The following is a 26,287-nucleotide window of genomic DNA, read 5'->3' as shown; positions in this document are numbered from 1 at the left end:
ATTCTTATTACGCAGATGTATTTTTTCGAAATGATGTATTTTAATAGGTGAAAAGGTAGACAAAATCGAGCACAGCCGAAACACGCGTGAAGACACCAGGCCTGTGAGGAGCGGCGCAAGATATTCCCCAGGAGGTGATGCCAGCCAGGACCCACGAACCGTCGCTTCGAAGGCACTGAAGGGGCCCTCCAGAGTCCCCCTGGGAGTAAAGGCATTAAGAAGGCGTGAAGCGAGGGAATGGGGGACCCGCACCACAATTTTCATTTAATCCGACATGCGCATATTTTCACTACTTCCTAGCCTATTTTTCATGTAGTTACTGCAGCGCTGGAGATATTCCAGAAATTTCACTACGAAGGACACTGATTTTTACTGTCTAAAGAATAGGACTCCTGAAACCCAAGGTAAGCCTAACCACGTGCTCAGCTGCAGTTCTGAACCCGGTTATGTGTTATGGTATACGGTGTGTAGCGAGAAGTCGCTGTTCGTAGCGGGAGGCAAGTCACATGGGCAGTACTAAAAACAAATTGTACGCGGAATGTTTTCTTGCGCCTCTTAATACTACACCGCAAAGCAAGGGTACTTTATATCGTTATGCAAGAGCTCCTGCATTTGCTCTGGCTGATGATTATGATGATTATGGATTTTTATGGCGCAAATGCATCTGTGGCCCAAATAGTGTCATGGAACAAGATATTTTTGACTTCTCAAGATGGGGCAAAGAGTCATTTCCGAAGAATTTCACCCCAGGTGAGCCGAGCACCAGGCCAGGGGAAAGCTTGCACCCATTGTATCATCGGTGGGTGCCCGGCGGCACTGGGGATCGAACCCCGCACCTCCCGCATGCGAGGCGGATGCTCAACCACTTGGACGCCGCTGCTGTCATTTGCTCTGAATAGCTGGTGTTAATGAGTTTTGTGATAGGTTGAGTGGACGCTGTAACAAAATGCCCCGAAAGACCAACAATACGGCGCACTCAAAATAAGGAAATACAAGTAACTGTCTGTACAAGGTGCTACAATATTGGAAGAAAGCGAACCGAGTAGAAAAGATTAAATATTAATTAACTTCTTCCCTTCCTGTTAAGCTTGTTTGCGCCACCAACTTTAGAGATTTATCTATCCACGAGCAACTTGGCCTGCTAACAGTTTCAGTCCGCGACAGTGTTGCCAAACAGTCATCGTGGTTTAACGTCTACATTATGACTCAAACAAGCACCAGACACTTCTTGTGCTTTTCACTGCTCACACTTTACAAAAACTACTTCAGGGTACGCTCCTTAGAAAGCTTTCTTCGAAGCCTGGTGCGTTTTTTACCTTGCACGGCCCTCGTCCCCCCGCGTCGTATCCTGCACAGAGCATCCTGTCTGTCACGTTGTTCACGTCTTCGTAGGCCTTTCGGCAGTCCTGCTGTTCCCAGACGTAAAGGTTGGTTTTTTGCAGGACGTCCGTCGTCGATCCGTCTGCCGAGGAACGCAGAAGACGTCGTGCAAAGAAATTGTGAGGTAGAAAACATGCAGCGTTTTGCATTCATTTGTCAGCTCACCGCAAGGGACATTAACAGAGCGGGTCGCTAGTACCAGCTGAGACCTCAACCTGTGACCAAGTCCTTTCCTGTTGAATATTGGACAATTCTTTTCAGCAAAGGAAGAAAGAGCTAAGCTCGCTTGATTTTCTAGGGCGGTCAAGGCTGACACGAATGGTTTTCAGTTAACTGCTGGCTCTACCAGTAGTGTTTGTTTTTCTTAAAGGGACCAGCCACTGACCCAAACGTGTCATGAAATTGTTATAAAAATGAAAATATCTTGCCTCATATTTTAACCGTTGAGCACTTCACTATGCAGGAAACGAGGATTTGTAATTTTAATATGGCATTGAAAATTGCATAAAAGAAACTGAAGTGCCATTTTAGCTTTAAGCCATGTCACCATCGGTGTATCCTACCCTGTGACCAAACCTCGGTAAAATGTCGGTGATTTGGTTTAAGCGAACAACGTTTTGTTTTCCTTTGAGGAAAGTTCGCCGTGTTTTATTAGAGTTCACGCTCTCTCCAGTACTCCATTAAATGAAAAGCAACGCTCCCTACGCATCGCCGATGAGCACTGTGGCGCCACAGTTTTGTGCATTGGATGAATTAAGCGGTAAGCACGGTCGACTAGAAAATCCATCGGTGGGACGTACGCCACTGTACCGTAACAGCCGTGGTTAGGAAACTGATATGGACGATACTCTATAATAAGAGTGTCTATTTACTGCTTAGCTGGTGAAATTTACAATATTTTTGGTACACTACTTTTGCCGACGTGCAATCGTCATCGTGCTCACTGATCATAGTTTCCAGCATCTGGATACACAAAAAGGGCAAATGTACTGATCGATAAATTCCCTGTAAAAATTTTCCACGGCTATTATGAAATTGAGCACCTTAGCCAGCATGCGTTTTCCGGTGCACCGAAAAAAATTGGACGCTCAAAATTATATGGTCGGTCCTTTAAACGCGTGTGTCGAAAACAAAAACAAACATGCAGTTTGTCATACGAGCTTCTTAAGTATAAGCTACGCACTCAAACTTTTTTTTTGTCAACAACCATGAGCTCCAGCAAGCTGAGCGTTGGTGTATATAATTACGCGAAGACAGGAAACCCGCATATTAATCTGCTAAAAATTTTATGTTCATGCCTTCAAGCTGTTCAGCTTAGTGATTTGTTGTAGTAAGGCTCTAACTAGAAAACTAAGGAATTTCATCACGTAATCATAGGTAAGGTCATAGCTAAAATGAAATCTTTATAACAGCGTTCTCGACTATGGTACACAGTCGTGAAATGTTCAGAAGGGGCGAGACCCCTTCCACGTTTATAAAGTTGTGTTTCAAGTGGAACAACATGAGCAGCTCTGAAAGGATGCAGTTTTTTCTTATCTGAGGGGCGGGGGTATGACGATTTTAACACCCCAAGGCGACATATGTTGGCTATCAGGAACGCCGTAGTGGACGGCCCTGGATTATTTTTTACCACCTGTCGTTCTTTAACGTGCTCTGACATGGACTACTTATGGGCTTTTCTGAATTTCGCCTCTATCTAAACGCCGCTGCGGCAGCCGGGATTCAGCTGGCGACTTCGGGAGCAGCCGAACGACAAAGTCACTGAGTCACTGCGGCGGATTTACGTGAAGTACAGAAATATGACATGCCAGGAAGTGAACACCAGCAGCCTAAACTTTTATGTGGCAAAAAATTCTCGCGCAGAATAATACATTCATTTCCTCTTACCCATTCTCGGATAACCCCAGCCTGTTATGACGCAAGTCTGGCCAGTGAAGTCATCCGACGGCTTCGGCATGCAGATGGGGCTTAGGTAGTCGTCAAAGAAGAAATCCATCGGCTCATCCAGCCTGATTAAGGCGATGTCATAATCCACCGTGTCTTCATTATAGTAAGGATGTTTTATAATCTAGATAAAACGTATAACAGACGGCTATGATAAGACTGCCCTGGCATATCTGTGTTATAGCAGTAAAAAGCCTCTTCCTGACTCACCTCAGATACGTAATAATACCGCTCTGTCAGTTCCTTTCGGAAAAGATGATCCTTTCCGACGTAGACTTTGTAAAAAATTGGCGAGTATCTACAAGATTGTTAAAACATAAGTGTTAGACAAATACCACAGTCGTGGCATTATCATGGAAAACAATTTGCGGCCCGTTTCTGCTCTGACAGTAGAAATGAGCTTAAAATGCTTGGAGGCATATGACTATACTTAACCACTATCAGAAAGTGAAGTTACATTAAACGCGCACACTAAATTAGTATACACCTGCCAGGTAGCGCTGGCTCTCTGTCTTCGCTATTTCCTAAATGAGCCTTTCCATAAACCAACTAGACTTTTCAAAGATCCCCTAGTGTAAACGAGTTTCTAGGAGTTTAAAAACAAAACAACCTCTTGCTTTTAATAAGTACGAAAACACAACGAAGTGTGGAAAAAAAAGCGGGCAAGATCAAGAGCTTAAGACGTTTGGGCATTAGACGGCAACACTACTTGTGTAATCATGACAAACGTTTTATACGCACAAATACAGCGCTTTAAAATACTTCTTTAGAAGGAAAAAAAGGAATATTTTTATGTACGCATAGATGCCTCTGCCTCTAGCAAAACAAAAACAATGTTTGCCAATCTACTCGGAATTCGTGACTGTCTTAGTTTCGTGGTCCAACATTACTGCTAGTAGAGAAGTCTTTCAATGAGCGAAAGGTTCCTATATTACAAGGTGAATCGACTTGGAGCTGGTTTTGAAAAAAAGTGAGAGCAGCCTTAATTCGTTTTGAAGCGACAGCCTAAGAAACACGTAGGCACGAGGACTCATTATTCCGCATCATGTGTACCTCTGTTATGTTGGGTTCATCCGACCATTAGAGCAAATGTTGACTGAGTGAGCACCACCCTCTTTGTTCGTTTTTTCGCTGTTGTCGAACGAGATAAATGATTCCCCCTGAATTGCTAACTGACGATGGTGCCTTTCAGACCCTATGCCTTCAGATTCCAGCCAAAAAGTAATGCCTTTTACATCCTATAGACACTCAGTTGCATACCTCACCTACAAGCGCGCAGGGATACACACACACAACGTGGGCTCACTTCATGCAATGAGCCGCCGTAAGGATCCAATACTCGTCGAGGATGACGCCTCCGCACTGGTGGCTGCTGAACACCTGCACAGACACCTGCCACGGGAACTCGAGCGGACCAGCGTCACTTCCTCCGACGATGCGCTCCGTGTCGTATAGCAGGTTCCGTTGGCCGCATTGTTTCGCGCTGGCTTCGGAGGCAAAGTGCGGGTGATAGGCGCTGGACACACCAGTTTGCTCGATACCGCAGCGAGTAGACGGTCATGTGTGTAACGATGTTGATTTCAGTAACGCGGTACTGGTGTTTCATTATTCCTTGCCGTGTGCAACTACATGTCTATAAATCGTACAATACACACAAATAGCGTACGCAACAATTTTAAATTAAGCCAAACTGGCCCCTAAAACTGGAGAATCTCACTTCACAAAACTGGAAGCCTTCTAGTCCAGATTTGGGCACTACTAGGAATATTTTATATCCATGAATGAAGCAACGTAAAAAAAAAAAACGTGAAGATGGCTTCACACGCGTTGTTTTAGCATTGTCGGTTGGGGATTCCCGCTCTTATTGCTTCCAGTTTAAATTGCGTTTCTTGCTGCCACATCGTTAAGCACTGTTTTTAAGAAGTCGCTGCCCTTTTGTAAGTGCCTTAATTGCCTAGAAAATTCTTGCCAAATATCTATGACAATTAGGTCCTTTATGTACGTCTTTTATTCAAACTTCCGGGCTAGCAGCAGGAAAGATTTTATCAATGAATACAGGATTATGATTTGCTGATATTTTTAGTGTGAACATAAAAGAAGCTTAAAAATGAGCACGAATTATACTGATTGGGCGTATTCCGAGAAAAAAAAAACGATCGTTTAAGCTTAAATAACTGCTACAACAGGCTCAATCTTTAGTGACAAAAAACCGTTCCGTCGTACTCATAAGCATGATAATAATAGCTTGCTCACAACATTTTCAAAATAAAGAAGATGGAACAATAACTGTCTTGACACTTGTTATAATTTTTGAAATCGGACGAGAGAGCCACTTGTGATCATTTCTTTAGTGTTTCTGTTTCACCATTAAGACTGCGAAAACAAAAGAGGTGTTATGAACAACAGTATTAATCTATCTCTTAACCTTACTTTTACCTGTTTCTGCAGGCCTCTTGACAAGCGCTGGCTAGATGTGCCGATTTCTAAACTTGTCAGTAAAGCTTAAGAAACCTAAACGTACACAGAGTAGTCATCATAAAGAAAAATACGCAGCCTATTCTATGCAAAAACATTTGCTTGTATTAACGGGTGGCTGAAAAAAGTTAAGTGGTCTTGACAACAAGCCATGCAATAGTGTTCACACAACTGACTCAACGTGCTTTAAGAAAGTACGCAAGTCAATATCAGCCCGTTATAGCTGAGCCGTTATAGCTGAGCAGCCCGTTATAGCTGAGCAAGGAGACAAAGGTGCTGCTGGTCACTGTCTGGTTTTAACTTATAGTTTTGGATCTGCTTGGTATATGTCTATATAACAACAGACAGTAACTATGTTCGCATAACGCGTAAAGATCTTCGACTATAGTCCTTCAGGTGCGTTAGGCTGCATGACGTGCCATATTAACTGTGCCTGAATCATGCGCAAAGGAAAGTGACCTGAGGATCTATGCGGCATTCTACCAGAAGAAAAAGTGCCTATAAGGTGTGTATCACAGACTGCTGCGAACCGCAATGGCCAAGACTAAAGGCTTAAATTGACAGCACCACGTGTGCACCGAAAATTTAAAATACAAGCACACGGGCACAGCAAACTCAAAAATACTAAAGAAACTTACCAACTTTCAGAAGGATGAGGAGAAAAGCGAGCAGCTCTAATCCGGATCTCATCGCGAACAGCACTCGCACAGCTGTGAGCTAAATATGCCCGGTCAGCTTGGAGACATTACTCAGGCGAAGCGCACGCCAAAACAGGATGCGAAAGAGTTTGTTGCTCAACTGCAGGCACCTCAAACGACGTCACAGTAGAGCCGTTGAACATTGCAGCGGGGACCGAGGACAGCTACTTATCTTTACACGCGGAACATCTTTCACGCAGCGCAGTCCACGACCAGGTTCCTCGACTAGCGCCCATATCTGGGGCGACTCAAACTCAGACCATAAACCTTGCCCCATCCCTCAACGCCCATGCAGATATAAGCACACGGGGTCAGGTCGTAGGATTGCTGTTATCTCTCCTAGCATAGCTTAGTGTATTTCCCACCACTAAACGCAGGAAGATGGCACCTATAACACGCATAACTATGCGGTTGCATCAATCGAGAGCAGTTCTTCCAAGTGATCGCAATTAAGCCCGCGATGATGCAAATGATGCAAACATTTGGTAATGAACACACGGAGCCACAAGGAATTTAAAATCTTGATGAAGCGCAGGCCCCACGGCCGTCTTACGCTTAAGACGAGCTGTAAAGCCATCGGGCAGTGAATTGCAGAGCCCATGAAAAACAGCAGGTGCTCCTAAACTAATACGGAGCCCTCCCCGACAGTTTCGCTCCCGACCTCTGATACAACAGTATTGCGGAAGACGTCCTTCTTCTTTGACCTTACAATAAAACCTGGGTTTCTCACGGCTTGTGTAGCTTTGTGTCATAGAATTCTGTTTTGCAATTTAACCAGCGCAAGGAGCTCCAGTTCATTTAACTTAGCCGGATTTGATCACTAGCGTCTTCCAGCAGCCTGTTCATAAAAAAAAAACAAAAACAAAAACCCGCAAGTGCTGTGACTAGGTTTTTGTTACCAACTTTTAGGCGACACCTAATGGCGCCAGACAAAAGTACAATCCATATTTCGTCCTGTAACGCAAGGTTAATTCTTTCCCGCCTTTATAGATGGCGCGTCACTCCCGGTAATGCAAGAGAATTGAACGCGCGCGGGGAACAAAATGAGCGTGGCAACTGTTACCCAATGGTCTGCATAATCGAAAAATGATTCACATTGATTTATATACTTGAATATGCTCTGGAACACACTGCCACCACGTAGACGGTAGCACCGAGCATAACTGTACGAAGCACTGAAATTTTGACGAAGATATAAAATATCTCGCCGTTGCTTTCAAAGACGGGTATTGTCCTCTCTGAACTATCCCGTCGTGACCCGCTGTTGGGTTCGACCTTAGGCATTACATATAGGTGATAATCGTGTCCAATTTGCTACATGCAAGCCTAACTAGGACACTTCAGTCCTACTGCAAAAATTAAATTCAGGCACAAGCATGCTCCCTCACTAGCCGGCGCTATCGCTGTTGAGTTTATCTGTTGCTCGACGGAGACATTCCCTCGGACAGCCACGGACGATTCCCTCCAAAGAGGGAGTCCTTGGTGGCTGAACGGAAAGAGAGAACGAACTGCCGCTGCATCAGTAGTCTCTTTTGCTAGTGTCTTCTCGCTGACGCACGGGCGTATTTAGGAGGGAAGGGGGCGGGGGAGCAACCTTTGTTTCCTTTCGCCAGAGAGAGAAATTTATTGAGATAAAAAGAGTTTAGTAAATGTATTATAAAAATAGGACTGCCCCCCTCGTCGCTTAACACCAGCTCTAATAGTTTCCCCCCAAAAAGGCCTCGCATTCCCGCTAGAAGGTACATGGCTGTCATGACCACCTGCAAAAAACTGTGGTTTCGCACAGCATTTCCTGCTTAGCAATGCTAAACCGCCAGCCAATATTTTTGTAGCGATAGCTACATTAGGGTAGCATTTCGATGCTTCAGCGTGGCGACGCCGTGGCAGCAGCGGCGCCTCCACCCTGTGGCGGTGCTGCAAATCTGTGGCTGCGCCGCCACGCTGTCACGTGGTGCGGAGCAGCTGCCGGCGGCGCTGCGCCGTGGCTGATCACGTGGTTCGTCCCGTGGTTCATCACGTGACCAAGTTCCACTCTGCCAGCTGTAGCTATCGCATCACTCCAGGTTTAACCAAAGCTAAACCCCCGCCATTTTTTTTATCCAACATATATTTAAGCTGGAACAGCTTGAATGGCGGCAGTGGTATTCAGTGGTATTCTCTTTGAATTTATGCCACGATTAATGTTTGGCAATGCTTTTTTCTGCTCTTTTTGCATCGTCAGCTTACGTGGGACGAACCGCACATAGACCCACATACGCAGCCAAGCGTGATGTATCATCCATATTCTTTGCTTGTATCCAGCTTTTCTTACCTTTGCGCTGCGTTCATTCCGTTTTCCAGAAAGAGAAACAACGGGTGCTTCTCGCGTAGTGAAGTTTTATATGAACACTTTATGCATAGACACAGCTTCACACTACATTGCAACAACTTTTATGGTATGTACATTCGTGGTCGATGCAGTACAAGTGTTTTTTTAACAAAGTATACATACAGAAGTTGTATACAGAAATGTCAGGAGCAACGCTACGCGGGCATTTGAAACCAAAACCGCTTCCCTGCTTCGACCATTCGATATGGCAGTGAATGCGCTGCACACGTGACGCAAAACACAACCCTGCACCCGCACTGCTCGCCTTGAAACATTTTACCACAGTATCACATGTTCATCACATCAACATTATAGACTACATTACCAAACTGTAACACCTGCGTAGCCCATTCTTCTTTTTCATATCAACGAGCATGAATTCGCTGTCGTGTTGTAATCGGTCAACACTGATGAATTAGTGGTGATGTCGATTGGAATAAATAAGGAACAATAGCGAACATGAAGAAGTTTTGCTGCTAATAAAGTAAAAAACGTTTCGTAATGCAAAGAATGTGACCATTGAGATGAGGAACAACAATCCAAAGCTGTAATATGCGTGAAGTGAACTCTTTCATTTACTTAAAGAGCAGCCAAAAAATTGACCTAGCTGAGTTTTGTAGCTTATGCAACATTTATAGACGTATAAACCCTTTCTCAATTTCAATTTAACCGACCGAGAACGCACTCTTCACGAATCTGCAACTTCAGACCAATTGCAACACCTTTGTATTTTGCAGTTTTGAGAAAAAGGGAAGACGCTTTCATTAGTGCGCTTCCATTGCAGAAATGTCGCCAGTGCATAAGCATCATGCATGATTGGCATCAGTTGGAAAAGCCCTCTTCGCACTTTCTTTCAGTGCTGGTGGGTTGGGATTTCAGGCTAACCCAAATGGGCACGTTATGTATTGCGGAGCTATAGCTTATTTTTTCGTAAGGGCTGGGGGTATTTGCTTCTTTTTTTTTTGGTGAGGACACACAGCCATGGTTACTCGCGCGAATGCAGAACAGACGCTTGTGGGCGTCGCGCAAAAGCACCGCGCATTAATTAACATAAAAAAGGAAAATGAAAAAGGCAGAACGAAAACATGGTCGATGCGTTCCACATCACTGGCGCATTCCTGGGCGTCTCGGGCACATGGCTCGAGTAGATATGTATGAATAGGTTGTTGCTTCACATCGCTGTTGACTGCTGGCCGGTGTGACGATGACGATGGGCTCGCGGCGCGTCAGAACGCAATGAGGCACGGTCACAGCTCACTCGGCATGCTCAGTTCGAAACGCACTGGTCCAAGAAAGCACGCTTTGCTTTCGGTGACCGCTCGCATCTGTGCCGGACACGGCGTGTGAAAACTGTCTCTGAGCATGTCGCGGAGCTTGCGTCTGTCCAAAATATAGTGGCTTGCTTTGGCTTTCAAAGTAGTTGTAGGAACAGCGTTGTGTCCGCAATCTACAAAAATACGTCATAAAATGTGATTAAATATGTGTGCAGCATAATCCCCTTGTTAGAAAACACGGGACAATAATTACGAAGCACAATTTCCAGAAGCAGTAGAAACAGAACCAAAGCCCAATTTACAAAATCTCAAGTACTGGATTAAAAGCATGCTGTACCATATCCTTGGTAAATACTAGTTGATAACTCATTCTGAGACAGGGTTGTTCTTTAGCAAGAGATGGTTAGGCATACTCACCTAGGTTTTGTTTCACCTATGAGACATCCTATGAGATCTCTTTGACGGTGAATGGTTCACTAGAGCGTAACGAAAAGAAACGTTGGTTTGAAATAACGGCACATTGCTGGCTGCTGCAAAATGTTATTCATATTGAACCTCTCCTGTTCTTTATATCTGTGCATAACGCAAATATTACAGAAAAGTATTCTTGTTCTGTAAATATCCGCACATTGCTCAGAGTGCTAATCAGGACCTATTCAACGAAAGAATCCCCGTGAGGAGAAAATATAAAAGCAATCACCGCCAATTTCGGTACCAAAGTTTGTTCGTAAGACGTAAACTGAAACAATATTCCCTGCTACGCCTCTGTGAGCGCTTTACAACCTCTTATGGAAATATTTTGAGTGCCTCAAGGTACGCGTAGCTTCACAGGTGACGAACTGCTCAAGTGTCCAAATATTAAACTTCAAGAGCTTGTTCACAATACAGCAGGGTAAATCTTAAATATAAGACGAAAATAATTTCCAGGCAGTGCTCACTCTCTAGGCAGTCCGTTCCATCGTCGAGTTTAACGACAGCCGTGGCCATTTTCCAATGACTAGATGATGCCCGCCTGTCCCCCGAGTCGGGTACTGAGTTTAGTACTGAAAGAGAAAGGGAATGTGTCACGGCATTTCAGACGAGCGACGCGTGATGAAAGAGAAACGTTGGGTGACTAGCCTTTCACATGTAAACAATATTTGTAAAACAAAACAAAGAACGCCAGTGAACACATTTAACTGTGTACATTCAGTGTCGCACTTCTCGAGACGGCGCGAGTGGTATGCTGCAGGATCACACAGTACGACACCCGACAGCAGCTCTTTAATTCGAGGCCTTTTATTTATGCAGATGCTTTCTTGCATCGGCATTAAAGCTGGAAACCAATAAATACGGTAACCCGATGAAGCTTTGTTGCTTCCTGCCACGGGCAAAACCCTCGCACACAATGAAATGCGCCCAGTTTCAGAGCATGCCTAGGAAAAAGTAAGAAATTATTTTTTTTCTTCTTCCCACGAAGTAAAGTTTGTGAAAACACAAGCTGTGCGCTAAAAAAGAGCGGCAGAAATGTTTCCCGTTTTCGTGTTGTCCCCTTAGCTGCTAGGGTTGTTTGCCAAGCTTAGAGTGATAGACAAGAGCGAGTGTTTGCTTTTTTGATGCCACACAGTCCTTCGAGATTTCTTGAAGAACGGGGTGGGGAATGAGGATGAGCGGATAATTAAAAATATAAACAGAGGTTGCTTCCCCAGCAACTGTAAAGGTGTTGTGATTGATTGTCCATAAAAAAATAGCTCAGTGCTTCACTGTTTAGTGCTATCACTGGGTAGGATGCTTAGAATCTGCTCCAGTGCCTCCTCAAGAGCGAATGTATTTTTGATTTGAATGAGCAAGGCTGTAAACATGATGATATGCTAGTCAGTTTGCTGTTTAATTTCCTTTGGGGCAGTTTGCATGTCATTCTCACCCAAGAAATCATTTTCATTGCCGGCAACTATCGCCAAGAAAAGTTACCACCAAAAAGCGATCTAAATCAAGTTTAACCCGCCGCGATGGCTCAGTGGTTAGGCGCTCGGCTACTGATCCGGAGTTCCCGGGTTCGAACCCGACCGCGGTGGCTGCGTTCTTATCGAGGGAAAAACGCTAAGGCGCCCGTGTGCTCTGCGATGTCAGTGCACGTTAAAGATCCCCAGGTGGTGAAATTATTCCGGAGCCCTCCACTACGGCACCCCTTTCTTCTTTCACTCCCTTCTTTATTCCTTCCCTTACGGCGCGGTTCAGGTGTCCAACGATATATGAGACAGATACTGCGCCATTTCCTTTCCTCAAAAACCAGTTAATATTATTATTAATAAATAAAGTTTAATCTTCAATCATGGTTGTCTTTTCACCGTCAGAGACATCCATTCAAGCGCTTAGAATTTCTTTTCTGACCAAATGGCTGTGAAGGTTTCCTACGCTGTTACTACGAAGGCATGAAGTTTCAGATGAGTCGCAATTTTGGCTTGTAATGTGACTTAACATAAGCAACGTCGGCCTTCATGATATTTTAACAGGTAGACCTGAACCGCACACAGAAAAAAAATAAAGAACCGTTAGGAGCAAAACGTGAGTCATATAGTACAAAACGCAGAGAAAGTACCATAAGTCCGTACCAGGATAATTGTAGACATGGATATCCGACCTAGGAGGCCTAGGCGTCCTCTTTACCGTGGCGTAAAGAGGCTCCTCCTGGGCCTTGAATGACCATTGAAAAACAGGAAAAAAAAAGAGGGTTAGAGTAGCTGAGTCTCACCATGACGTTGGCTGTTCACAGAAAGTCAGATATTGCACAATATACAATATTTTCTGCCGCATATCTGCGTGAAGAAATCTGTTCTTGCAAAACAGTTCCTAGAGTTACCAGAAACACTGCTTTTGCAATCTGAGTGAGAATCAAATTCCAACAGGTCTTGCGAAGATTAAAGAACACAAGTTGTAAGCGTCTGGGGACTTTGGCGTATATGATTCATATGAAATGGGCCGTGCGCATACAAACGTGTGTGCCGCAATTCGCTAAAAGAGCTCGGCCAAGTTAAATCGCTCCCAGAATACAAACCTGCTTGTAGGAACATTCGGACATTTTCCTCTCGTCAATGTCGGTGACGCGAGTCGTGGCGTACGGCGTCGGGTAGTAGTCTAGGCGACCATCCAAAGACATAGTCTTCTTTCCCATGCTCGGGTCCACTTCGGACAAATGCAGGCACTCTTGCAGGTGGGTTCCTTTGCGGGATCCGTAAGCTGAGCTCCCTGTAATAAGCGAAAGGATCCCGGGCATGAGGTTAACAACAGAACCCAATGCCAGTCAATAAAGCGTGAAGAAGAACATCATACGCTTTTCCTACTGCTGTCTGCATTTAGATTGCTAAGACATTGGATTTGTTAATATGAGACACTTTTAAAAAGCTCTTGAGCGTATATACAGTTGCGACCAAAAGTAGTAGTCCTCCTCATTTGTTTTTCGAGGCTTGCCGCTGTCCATGTGGGCGCCCCTTGATGAAGCGCTCTCCTGCTGTCGAGACCGACCAAGGGCGCCGGTACCGACCATAGAGTTTACTCTTAACTATAGGGAAAGCTGACCGCTGTGCACTTCATTCATCATGGACGCCCGGCCCATGCCGGGAGAGCCGTTTACGCAGCAAGCTGGGTTTTGTTCAGCGGGAACCTATGCTACCTGTACACTGCAATGTGCAAGAAGGGAAAAAGGTTTTTCGTGAACTGAGAAGTCAGCAGTGTGCTGCCGTGACCACTCTGCACATTTCTCGTGGGAGTCTCGGAGAGACTCTAAAAGCGCAAAGTACTTCGAAAAGCGCAACTTGTGTTAACTGTACTCGCCGAGTATTGCGTTTGGTTCATTTTGAAGAATGGTGGTGGCCGCGCATTGCATGCGGGAACGACTTCCACTTCAAGAATTAATTCATGCTAATCCTCGCATGGTGCCCTTGTCAGCATAAAAACGGCCGTCACTTAAGGGTAGGACAGGTTTCCGCTTCCTAATTCATGTTTTTTATTGGAAAATTCTTTAAGTGCAGCGCCAGCGCATGTCGAGAGCCAGCAATTCATGCGTGCAAACTAGTTCATCATAAAAAAGCGAGGGCTCGGGCAAGTTTCTCATTGTACGAACGATAGACTATGCATTGACATGGGGCCCAAACCCGTAATAAGAAATGGCACCAGTGAAACGTTAATATTTTTTTACAATGCGTAAACGAAAGCTTCTATACTGTACTAATTTAAGTCCTAACAATTTTTCTGCACGAATATTTGCTCTAAAAAGTGTCTGTTAAACGAAAAAGGATCAGTTTCCACGGTTGACCATATTTGTCGGCATGAAGAGAAAGCCCTCTTTCGCCATGGGCAAATTCGCTGCTCGTTTGCACTTATCTTCTTACCTGCTCGTTTACAGCGATTTACAGCGAGCATATTTTTATTACAGGACATTTTGATCGCAAAATAACGCTTTCTTGCGACATATAATTTGCGAAAATTTGTATTTCGGCAGTTACAGTTATGTTTTAGGGCCCAGCCAAGTATGATACGCTGTCTTCCCGGCGTTCCCATGGTGGATGAAGTGCACCCTTTAAGAAACTCGCATATACAGTGGCGCCAGCTTTCCCTCTAGTCAATAATTAGGAACTCTATGGCCTCGACAGTATGAACACTTCGTCAGGTGGCGCCCCCATATACAGCGGCAAGCTTCGAGAAACGAGGGAGGAGTACTCTTACTCTTGTCCATGACTCTAGTAACTGCATGAGTTTTCTGTTGCACGACCACCACGATCAGAGTATGCCTGCCACTGTTGAATGATACTGAACAGGCATGACGGTATTTTCCAATCGGGCGCCGCAAAGAGGTCGTAAAATCCAAATATAGTAATACGCTAATATGTTTAAGTTTTGCTGTACTGTCATATACGCTTGCCATCCATCTACAGCTGGACGCAACTCAAGAATGAGGAGGCGAATGCCCTTCAAGAGATGCCTTTCAACGAATAGTGTCGAACAGTTGTCATGACTCCCTTGTTAATACGACAAATCCCCTTACACTTTTTAACCCCCTGTAATGTTCCGCTAGCAGGTACAAGGCTATTAAACACGACGCCATTGCCAGGAGGGCCTTCTATGAGGGGCCCTTTCCGCTTTTTTCTTGAGTCGTACCCGCTTATAATGGGGACTTGTAATATTCGTGCTTATGTTACTGAACAGCGTTCGCCACGAAGCAGTCCACAGAAGTACAGATATTTTTTCTGGTGCTTAATTGGATAGATGCGTTTCTTTACAGGACGCAGTGTAGTTAACACATACTACTCTTTTGTTTTCTTTCACTTGAGCATAGAGCAAATTTAATGAAGAAAAATGGTGAAGCGGACTACGAATGAAGGAAAGGTGAAATGAAACCACTATTCCATATACACATCAAAATTAAAGCACGTGTATTCATTCAATGTAAACAAAGCGTTTCAAGATGTTTAATTTTTTAGACTGAGCGAGCAGTGACCTGTCGCATCCAGCGCACATATTTCACCCCCCCCCCCCTCAAAAAAACAAAAAAACTAACCACTTAAAGAACAGCTTCAACAAAATAAACAGTTGTGACAAAAAAGTCAAGAATCGGTTTACAAGGACAATGACCTGAAATGTAGGTCCTCATTTGGCAATGAAGCAATACATGTAATCAATTTTCAACTATGTTTAAAGGAAATATCGATAAAGTAAGCATCTGTCTGAATTCTATCTTAACTAATAATCTTTTTTTTTAAAAAAAAGCCATCCATTTCGTGTGTGTTGCCTTTAAGAGGGAGGCATGGGTTATATCGACATCAGTGATTTCCAATGAATGTTTTCTTTTGTAAAATTATTTGTCAGTTACATTTCTTATGAGCAAATAACAGCGTGACCAAGAGCAATGAAAGTATAAAGATGCTGTTATGACTCTAGCCGTGAGCGAAATCCGCCGCTTATTAAGCTGGAACCGAAATCTGCTGTTAAGAAGATTAGTTTGTACTCGTAAGCCACTTCTGTTTCCTGCCGGTTTCCATGGAAACAGGAAGCCCCTCTAGTCATTTGTTTACTACGATTCCTCACGGTATGATGTGCCTCTTTTTCCACTTTAAAACTGTGATAAATAATGTAAAAACTTTGTCCGTACATTCTTCCATTCGTTTCCAGTGCCGGCCGCTGGCTTCGCTGTGACTTACTGCTGTAAAAATTGAGATGCAAGTATCGTAGTTATCCTCTGAAACGCAAAAGTGCGTCAGTTCTCACCGCTGTTGGAGCTGTCCGAGGAGGAGTACCGCTTGCGTAGCACAACGTACACGAGGACCCCCACCACCAGGACCACAATGAGGGAGATGCAGGCCGGGAGAATCACGCCCAGCTCCAAATAGAAGGGCGTCCCTTCATTCTCCACAACAAGGGACGGAGTGGCTGGAGCTGCGTGGGGACGAAGTAGCGCTGCTAGAGAACACTGCCCTCTTTCCGTCTCGGTCACTGCGCTCGGTGATAACTGAATTCAGGAGTGCCAGAGTCGCAGAGAAGTACTATATGCAGCAAAAGTTTGCGGGACGCGAGTTCTGGGAAAAACTTTTATTGTAGCTTCACTCCGCTACCCAGTCGAATGATATTGTTACCAGAAGAAGCAGCGTGTAGACTTCCAGTATCTTCATAGATTTCAGGCAATTGGCTTGCGTGACTGCACCGGAATCATTTTTTAAGCGCATCCACGCACCTTTAAACTTTCGTCGATGATAGGACACGATATAATCAGAACAATCTGCTTTCACCTTTTACATATGACTTCGTTGCAAAGGATCTTTGTAGCACTGAGTTTCGCACGCTACAGTAGTACTGTGCCGGTAACAGGTTGGCTGAACTGCGCGATACTGTAACGCATGTAGGAAAACCATAAAGGCTCAATCTATCTAGCTTCCGTATTTTCTCGTCTCGATGTAAAACGCGAAGCTTCTTGCACAAGCCCCGAGCCTACCGCGTCATCCAGGATGCTGTCGACTAAGTCGTGTTGGTTCTTTAAGCAAATAAATTTGCAGGCGAACGATAGAATGCAGAGTAATACCACGGTTATATTATAGAAACCTCGCACGCAGCAGCACTGGTCACACAAAGGAACGCAAAAACCGACAACGCAAGCCATTCGCATATGTGTTGCTTCTGTGAATTGTCGGGTACAACGGGCCAAATCGACACATAGGCTATGAGGCGCGCCGTAGCTGAGGGCTCCCGATTAATTTAGACCACCTGGGGTTCGTTAACATGAGTTGGAATAGCACAGCACTTGTGCTTTTTTTTGTATTTCTCCTCAATAGAAATAAAAGATCGAACCCACGACCTTGGAGTGAGGAGCCGAATGCCAAAGTCGATGACCCCCGCAGCGCATGTGTTGCCTTTCTGTTTCGCTGACTCGCTAGGGACGGAAAGCGTTGTGCAAGCTTTTGTTGACCTCTCAGAGATAAAAATGGATTGAGAATGCCATTGTGTCAGCGCTGAGCATGCAATAGCATAGCCATATAGAGAACTATACAACATGTATAGCACTGGCTAGTTGAAAGCTATTCCTAGTGCGAGCCTGTCTTCTTGGTCACCTGACGCAAGCGTGCCTCCTACATGTAGGCTAGCATACTGGGCGTCGCATAGTGAACCTCCCTGCCTTTCCGTTCATCATTCTCTCTCTCTGTTTCACTTTGCGTGTCCAGTTCCGTTGTGTACAGTTTTTGCAGCGTTAGCGGTTCTTAGTTCGTTCTTCAGTTTTTCGTCTTTGGTGTCGGCGTCCTCAAGCCGACCGCCGGACATGAACAAGTTAAAATTAACCTCCCATCTCGGAGTCCAGCCCCTCGCACCCAGCACCTCCCGCATAGGAGGCGTATGCGATAACCCCTAAGACACCGCTGCGGTCACCATGATTTGATTCCTCCACATACTTGAAGCCCAACGCGCCCGTTCTTGAGGTAGGCAAGCAACGCCGATTTCTTCAATGACCTTCAACATTCGCTAATGTTGCCACATCAACAGACTACATTCATGAAAACGTGGATCGGACTGCTTTTTTGAAACAGAGACCTAATGAAACATACCAGCGTACTTAGGGGATCATACAGCCATTACCGCTATCTTCATGTAAACATAAATCCTAATAAGTATTCATACCTTCGAGTATCACCAGGCCGATAACGCTCGGTCATTCGCATTAAAAACTCATCACGACCCTGCGAGGTTTTTCACCACGGTACTATATCAACTCGCCCGGCTAGAAACTTTCATGCGTCTCATCCATTAATGGCATCCGGTAAAGCTAATGTAACAATTGAAAGCATGCTAAACTACCGTGTTTCTTTCAAAACGTTTAATTTTTATTGTCGATTTATTTATTATTTATTTATTTATTTCAGTCGCTTTACTGGCCCGGAGGGCATTATAGAGGGAAGTGAGGCTTGACAAACAAAAATAAAGGGAAGGGGAGGGGAAACAGGGGTACATAACATTGGCAGTTATGAAGCCAAATGAGGTTTGAAAATACAGAGATTACACAATAAAATTATAGCAATAGTAAACAGAAGAAAACGTGCACGCTTAAGTAGCAAATTATTTGATGCCAGAAACACCGGGCAGGGCGGAATCCGCAACCTAAAAAGCAAAGACCTGCAAGATATACATACAGGGAATAGCACTAGATATAGCAAGAAATGAAGCAGATATGAAGTCGCGTACAACGCAGAACATGATCGCTGGTAGGCAAAAGTACACAACATGACCTGCAAGAACATTTGGCTAAACGAAATCAAGCGGCATTGCAATGAGCACATCGGTTTCTTCTTAATTCCTCGACACTGTCGGCAAGCACTAGTGTCCCAGGCAGGCGGTTCCACTCCGATGTAGTTTTAGGTATAAATGAATATTGATTAGATACAGTTCGAAAACGAGGTATTCCTACTTTACAGGGGTTATCGACACGCAATGAGGCATGTGCCGGTTGCGTAATAAGTGCATGTTTCAGGGCTGGATTAGTATTTTAAAGAGAAAACAAGCGAGAAATTTTTCTGCGTAGCTACAAAGGTTCTAGTGATAATGTGTCTTCCATGACTGTTACGCTTGATAAACGACCATAGTCACTGAGAATAAAACGTGCGGCGCCATTCTGAACTGATTCTAGAGCATTGGTTAATAAACCTGTGTGAGGATCCCATACTGACGCAGCATATTCCAGTTTAGAATGAACGAGTGATTTATAAAGTAGTAGTTTCACAGATGACGGCGCCATAGAAAAATTGTTTAATATAGCCTAGCATGCGGTTAGCTTTTGCTATAATGGAAATATGTCCATTCCAAATTAAGTTTGATGCGACCGTACCACCAAGTTACTTATATGATGTTACTGACGTTAATGAGGCCCCATTAAGATTATATGAAATAGGACATAAAGTTACGCGACGAGAAAAACGCATTACTTTGCATTTAGTCGTGTTGAGGGTCATATTCCATGAAGAACACCAGTCGGAAACAGCATCAAGACCAACTTGAAGCACACCGAACTCGTTAGTAGCTTTTATTGACCGATATATGACACAATCATCGGCAAAAAGTCAGACTGTTGATTTCAGGTTATTAGACGAGTCGTTGATGTAGATGAGAAATAAAAGAGGCCCAAGCACAGATTATTCCTTACACGAGGGAACGATCACAAGACATTTTCACAGACACAAGTAAAGAACGCGGACCACGAACACCTTTTTACATTAGGAGGGTTTCAAATTGGGCTGGTTGTTCGTTAACATGGTCAAACATAATTGCGCTTTTAGACTGACGTAGGAGAACACAGGGACGACACAAACACTGGTGCTCCAACCAGTGTTTGTGTCATCCCTGTGTTTTCTCACGTCAGTCTAAAAGCGCAATTAAGTTTGACCTTTTTACATGCCCTAATTTGTTTTGCTATGCTAACGGTGTCACTGACTTACTGTATTGCAGCAGAATAAGGAGTGTATAGTACGGTTAAGTTATTTCTGACACCAGATTTCCCTTTTTTTTTTCTCCAAACGAGACCTGTTTTTATCAGACAGAAGGTTGGCCACGTACCTTGCAGTGCTGGCAACGTAACGAAGTCATATTCGGCTTCCGTTATACCTGCTTCATTCTTCGCTATGACTTGAAGTAAATAGGCCACGCCGGGAACAAGTTCACTAAGCACAATTTGCTTCTGTTCCGGAAGTATATTGTGTCCAACTACATTCCACACCTGGAATAACAAAAAAAAAGAAAAGGCGACGAGTTATTGACATCAGCATCCCAAGGCAGATGTAGAGGTACACATGCAACTACATGATTCTTGCTTTCTCGGACCGAAAGTGTTTGTAAGACAAAGTTTCAGTGAAACGAAAATAATGAAACGAGTAATGACTTGCTTTCTTGGTAGAGGTCAGCAGCCTGGGTGAATGGGTCGATAAAAAAGTTGGAAGTAAACATTGCGAAAATAGTGCTACAGCGCTGCGATTGAGGCTCTGCACGACATACGCATACATCGGGATTTTATCCCTTTATCGGCAGAAAAAGAAAGTACACTGTTGCTTCATTACGACTAAAAGAGTGAGCACAGGAAGTGATGGATTCAAATTAAAAACAACAACTGGCACGTGTTCGATACATGTACAGCTCCGTAACGTTGTGCTAGAGATCAAAGACAACAGCACGGGAATTAGGCACTTATCGAAAGCTTACCCTGGGGATACTCTGAAGTGTCTCTGACAGGATAGACTATTTTGATAGCCTAAAAGTTTTTAATGGTATTTAGCATGGGGAAACAGAGGAGCTCCACGCCACACATTTATCTAGGAAGGTTTTAAAGGAAAATACACATTTTAACGCGAAAACTTGGAAAGCTCTGAGTGTTTACCTTGTCTTTCTGCCTCCTATAGCGAACCTCGAAAGCAAGGAACGGGCATCCGCCATCGTGCCACGAATCCAAGTGAATGACGATTGACGTTGAGTTCACGGAGATTAACGATGGCTTGTCAGGAGCTACAGGCGCTGCAAATACAATGTGCATGTGCGCGGTCAGCGTCTTTGTATTTCTGGTGAGAAACATTTAAAGGCTGAACTTAGTAGGAAAAAGGAATGCGGGAAAAAGAGACTTTTCGAAAGAAGAAAAGTGAGCATATCAGCAGAAAAGGCAATTGAAAATCCAGAAGATCAGAGTACAAAGCGAATAGCAGGACTTCTGTGCGCTGTGATGCTAACTGTGAATACTGCAACAAAGATTACGCTGGCTCGCTAAGACCGCAAACCGTTGTGCAAGGTGTTGAATCTTTTACCGAGCTCATTAACGTCTCAGAGATAGAAATGGCTTGATAATGCCAATGTGTCGGCACTGTTCATGCAATGGCATAGGCATATAGAGAACTATAAGACATCTATGGTGCTAGCTAGTTGGGAGCTAATCCTAGTGTGAACCTGTCTTCTTGGTTACCTGACGCAAGCATGCCTTCTACATGGATGAACAGTTTTACTGAGATGAAGTATAGATAAGGCGACAGAAATGACTATAGTGACACGAAGCAACTTGTCTCAGGTTGTTGCCTTTTTGATGCATAACGCGATAAGGAATGCTTTCGCCGAAAACAAGCAAAAATCCTCTCCTGATATTGTGCTTCTATAAAGGACAGCGATATGAAACCCACAGGCTTACCGACTCCAATAGTTTTGGCTGAAATAATGTTGCTTGGGCCCCCGTTGCCAACCGAATTGAAAGCGGACAGGTAGACTTGGTAGGAAGCTCCGCACATAAGCTGGTCGACTGTGTACTCGACAGCATTACGAGGCACGTTGATCTTGTTCCATTCTCCAAAATCTTTTCTCACGTGTAAAACATACCCTATATGCAAAACAATGTTCAAAAATATTAATGCAAATTTCATGAGGTTATGAGTGTGTGCAAGTTAAGTTGAGAATTGCTGTAAAAATGATGGTCGCTCGCATTTGCACAAGAGCATGTTTAAAGTACATTGCCCTTCATGAAGAGACCACTGATGGGGGATCATGTCTGTTCACGAGTTATTAAAATTGTTGTGGCGCCACATTTGGGAACAATTTTCTTTCTCGTTAGTGTAAACTGAATTAATCAGCATGTGAATGACACGAGTATAGATGTATTCACTCATAGAGCGGGAACGAGGTGCTGACTGTTGATGAGTGAGAAAAAGCGAATTGAGTTGCACATCAAGCTCAGTATAAATAAACGCTACATACACCTACCAATGACTGAGGTTTGTTGAACACATATTTTTTTTTATTGCTATGCTATATTTTGTATGCCTAACACTGTAATGTAATATTATCATGCTCGGTGACAAGTAATGGAGACTCAGAAACCAAATACATTTAGAAAAAGCTACAGGCACATCTTGGCCTCTTTTTTACAACTAAATTACGTAAATGACGCCTTCGCTGCGCGATCGTTCAGCTATAACCAGAATGTAGTTCACAGCGGCAAATAATTTATTTCTCTACCCCTTCTTTATCATGTCCTACGCACAATGTGCCTAGCTCTGAGAGGTGTTTAAAAAAGCCGAAAGCGCTCACCAAGGACATCGTTTGTATCAGACCCTTTCCACGAGACGCTAATTGATGATGACGTGGAAGATTGAACTTTTACCGCTGGAGACGTTGGAGGATCTGAAACGAAACATTTCTTATTTATGAGCCCAAAAACGCAAAGTCGTGAAGCTAGTCACGCTCACATCGCACGTACACAGCACTTTCACGCAAATGTTGCAGATGCTTAGTTCAAGGCACAGACAGAAGGGTGTGACATAGGCGAAACTTAGGGAGAATGATCAGAAAAAAAAGGACAATGTACAGTGACTGCAAGTGTTTATTTTTGAAAATCGTCGATGAATATAGACTTATTTGGGGCCAAGATAATATTGTTTACAAATGCTGTGTTTTAAAAAAAGCAATGACCCTGCAGGCCTGCCAATACGTCCGTGATTACTCACCGTTTTTGAGTGTCTTGATGAATATTTCCTCCGAAGGTGGTCCGGCTCCTTTCGCGTTGAAGGCTTGAACTACAACACTGTAATCAGTGTTTCGTTTGAGATTTGTTATGTGACATTCGTCATGGAGGTTTCCAGGAGTAAGCTCTAGAGTCTTGTAAACATAGGTGTCGGTTGTGTCCTTCACTTTGTACCCGACGTAGTAGCCTTTCAACGGGCCGAACTGAACGTCTTTTCTGGGAGGCTACAAGGAAAATTAAGTAACATTGTCATCGTGAAAAAAATACATGAGGCTATAATTTCTTCTCTGAATACGTCATTATATTGCCTTATTACATCTGTTCTGATCGACGAGAAATAAATATGAGGACAAACTAAGTAATTACCTTCCACCAAACTTTGATAGACTGAGAACCAGTTGCCTCAGCTCTGACTTTCAGCGGCGGTCCACCGGGAGCTGTGGTGAAAAATATTTTAATACACTCCCAAATTCTTTTTTTTTTGCAAAATAACCACGAGAAAAAGGAAACCTCACCAAATAAACAAAAACATTGTTGGTCAGTTTGGATTTATTAAAAAAATTCTAACTTTGCCATTAGTAAAAAAGAAAGAAGGATCAAAGAAAATCTTTCATCTTTGTGCCAGGTACATGATTGTAAATGAAAGCTATAAAAGGTACTTCCAATCGGTTACTAACAATGCGGCTAAAACTAAATAGAAGAATAATATAAAAATGTTGTCCTATTTATTTTTGAACGCTTGTGCAGCCTGCTCGCTTTTAAAGTAAGTGAAAAAGAAAAAAACCCACTGAAACACTCTGCAGAGCTGCACGATGGTTGAAAATCTCAGCTTGTTAGTGCGACAATTAAGTTAGCGCTATTGTCCCACTGATAAGAAAGTGATATCATTGGGCGTAGTAGAAGGCTGAAATTCTGTAGACGAAGCTATTACAATATTAAACCGTAATAAGATTCCAGAGACATATCTCACCTTCTACGTCAGTCTTGACATGCGTCTCTGTGCTGGCATCGCTATGGCCTAACGAATTGAAAGCGAAAATCCGGAAAACGTACAACGTTACCGGGCGCAGGCCGCGGATCTCGACACTAGTCTCTGAACCAGGTACGGTAACGTTCAGAGACTTGTGGTGCCACGAATCTGGGGGAGAAATGCAACAGGAAGGGTGGTTAGCGATACCCTCCACAGAAGACGAAACCAAGCGAAAAGAGATAGATAAAGGAAACAGAGTATTTCTGTTACAGAGAAAAGTGAACAGGAAAGGAACCAAGCAAAATATAAAAACGCAAGTGAATTTTTTACGCACAAACAGCAGTAAAGAAAATGAATTGTCTGGGAGTTGCGACCTCACCTGTATCTTCTCTGTACTGTATCACATATTTAATGACAGCGCTGTTACCGCTGTATGGTGTAACCCAGGAAAGCTTCACATGCCGACTACCATATTCTAATAATTTCACATCCTGGGGGCTGTCTGGTGGTTCTGAAAAAGATAAGCCAAGAGATGATGACCTTTAATAATATCGCGTGTGTTTAATCACAGAAAATGAAACAAAAAGCGGGTTGTAAAACAGGCTACTGCACACAGAGCCAACTTTCATGGGACTTTAAGATTAATTCCCGAAGAGTTACAAGTTAACTGTCCAGCTGAAAACAGTTCTGCAGCAGGAAAGTATCGGACAGACGCACGTAAGTACAACACGCCAGCTCCGCATTAGTTTCCACGCCGCCACTCACAGCACCGAGAAAAACAAATCTGCAGACGAGTAAGCTTCGCGATATTGACCTCGCATTATCAAAGCAATGATGCTGCAGGTGGACAGAAACTGACGGGGCATATCTGTCTCTTTGAGTGGCCAAGCTACTTAGCAGATATCGTCTATGGTAGCAACGCCTCATTTAATACACATTCTGGCGGGAAACGGCGCCCAAATACAAGTACGGACGTCTCTTTGTTCGACCGATGTACTAAAAGATGCGCTGTTGCTGACTTTTTTAGTGTATCATTGTTTTCACTGGAAGCCCGCCGCGAAAAGGAGGAGAAACGAGGTAAGTAATTCTCTAGCTTCTGCTCGGTGCCGTGAGAACGGACAATCAGCTGCGGTAGCTTCCGCTTAGTAGCGGTTGCATGTTCGAGCTGTACACTTAGTGGAGCGCCGCAGCGTAATCAACAACGCGGTATGAAAGTGCTTGTAATGGTTGGTGTGCACATTTCAAGCCTGCATGAAAGTTTAAAAAGCAGGCGGAACAAAGCGCTGCTGCTCGCACAAAGCTCGAAATTGCACTAAGAGACATCCCGATGACTCCGAATTACTTCAATAAAAGTGAGCGCCCTTAGTTTGGGTATGTCAAATACGGCGGTTTGGTGAACGGCGTCCTTGCTGTATATATATATATATATATATATATATATATATATATATATATATATATATATATATATATATATATATATATATATATATATATATATATATATATATATATATATATATATATATATATATATATATCCGTTACTAAATGTCGAAGTCTTTTATACCTTGCGACAGTTGTGCTCGTTTATTTGCGGGGGATAAGAGGAAGCAGACGGCTACCTATCCGTTCCATCTCCCAGCGTGCTATGCGACGGTAAAAGAGGTCTGGTATTATCCTCTTCGAGGCACCATAAACTCTTTCACAGTGATTTCAACTCGACATCATCAATATGGTCAGTACTCTTAAAATGTAAGGTGCGCTTTCGATATCAGGCACGTCACATTTACTCTGATACTTTTCACGGAGTGATGGTTCATTGCAGGAGCACTCATTGCATTTTTATCTGCGTCTAACGTTCTAATCAAGGTCCCCGCAGTACTGAATGAGTTGTGTGGTATTAATCATATTTGTAAAGCAGCCTCTTGCACGCACTCCATAATTAATGAATCGGCGTCCCTCATAGCCTAGGTCGCCTTGAGACGTTAAATACAATTAAACCTAAACCTAAGCCTGTAATTATGACTTGAAACGTAAATCTGAGCGACTTAAACTTGGTTGTTTAAGCAGCAGGAATAAAGAGCTCCGAAATATTGAGTTGTTTACCAACAACTGTAATTCAACTACGTGACCTTCAGAGGCACGCACCCAAAGTCAGGTGGTGTGAGCAGCTCCGCCTTA

The 26,287-nt window shown here is 43.7% G+C and overlaps 2 protein-coding genes across 3 annotated transcripts in view; both read right to left on the bottom strand.

Annotated features, from left to right (window-relative positions):
- Nucleotides 1-18: 18 nt before the first annotated feature.
- LOC144128636 (transmembrane protease serine 6-like) lies at nucleotides 19-6,685 on the bottom strand. 2 transcript variants are annotated; one of them, XM_077662179.1, is made up of 6 exons: nucleotides 6,438-6,683; nucleotides 4,631-4,811; nucleotides 3,535-3,622; nucleotides 3,268-3,448; nucleotides 1,317-1,462; nucleotides 19-199 (listed from the first exon to the last, which is right to left on the bottom strand). In XM_077662179.1, the coding sequence occupies exons 1-6, from the start codon at nucleotides 6,487-6,489 to the stop codon at nucleotides 41-43; spliced, it is 807 nt and encodes a 268-aa protein (XP_077518305.1). In that variant the 5' UTR covers nucleotides 6,490-6,683; the 3' UTR covers nucleotides 19-40. The 2 variants fall into 2 exon arrangements, with proteins under 2 accessions (XP_077518305.1, XP_077518306.1); XM_077662180.1 differs by lacking the exon at nucleotides 19-199 and adding an exon at nucleotides 222-936 and having other exon boundaries at nucleotides 6,438-6,685.
- Nucleotides 6,686-8,858: 2,173 nt separating this feature from the next.
- LOC144128634 (cell adhesion molecule Dscam1-like) overlaps nucleotides 8,859-26,287 on the bottom strand; it is a 222,856-nt gene continuing 205,427 nt past the window's right edge. Inside the window, 14 exon segments of the mRNA XM_077662175.1 lie at nucleotides 8,859-10,312; nucleotides 10,557-10,615; nucleotides 11,078-11,182; nucleotides 12,731-12,812; nucleotides 13,174-13,364; nucleotides 16,380-16,547; nucleotides 20,202-20,361; nucleotides 21,016-21,149; nucleotides 21,808-21,993; nucleotides 22,701-22,793; nucleotides 23,117-23,357; nucleotides 23,500-23,570; nucleotides 24,104-24,271; nucleotides 24,483-24,614. Coding sequence (XP_077518301.1) covers nucleotides 10,569-10,615; nucleotides 11,078-11,182; nucleotides 12,731-12,812; nucleotides 13,174-13,364; nucleotides 16,380-16,547; nucleotides 20,202-20,361; nucleotides 21,016-21,149; nucleotides 21,808-21,993; nucleotides 22,701-22,793; nucleotides 23,117-23,357; nucleotides 23,500-23,570; nucleotides 24,104-24,271; nucleotides 24,483-24,614 — 1,778 coding nt within the window. The 3' untranslated portion in view covers nucleotides 8,859-10,312; nucleotides 10,557-10,568.

The sequence above is a fragment of the Amblyomma americanum genome, chromosome 4 (genome assembly GCF_052857255.1).
Source record: "Amblyomma americanum isolate KBUSLIRL-KWMA chromosome 4, ASM5285725v1, whole genome shotgun sequence".
Taxonomy (NCBI): domain Eukaryota; kingdom Metazoa; phylum Arthropoda; class Arachnida; order Ixodida; family Ixodidae; genus Amblyomma; species Amblyomma americanum.
This window is presented reverse-complemented; position numbering and strand designations above follow the sequence as displayed.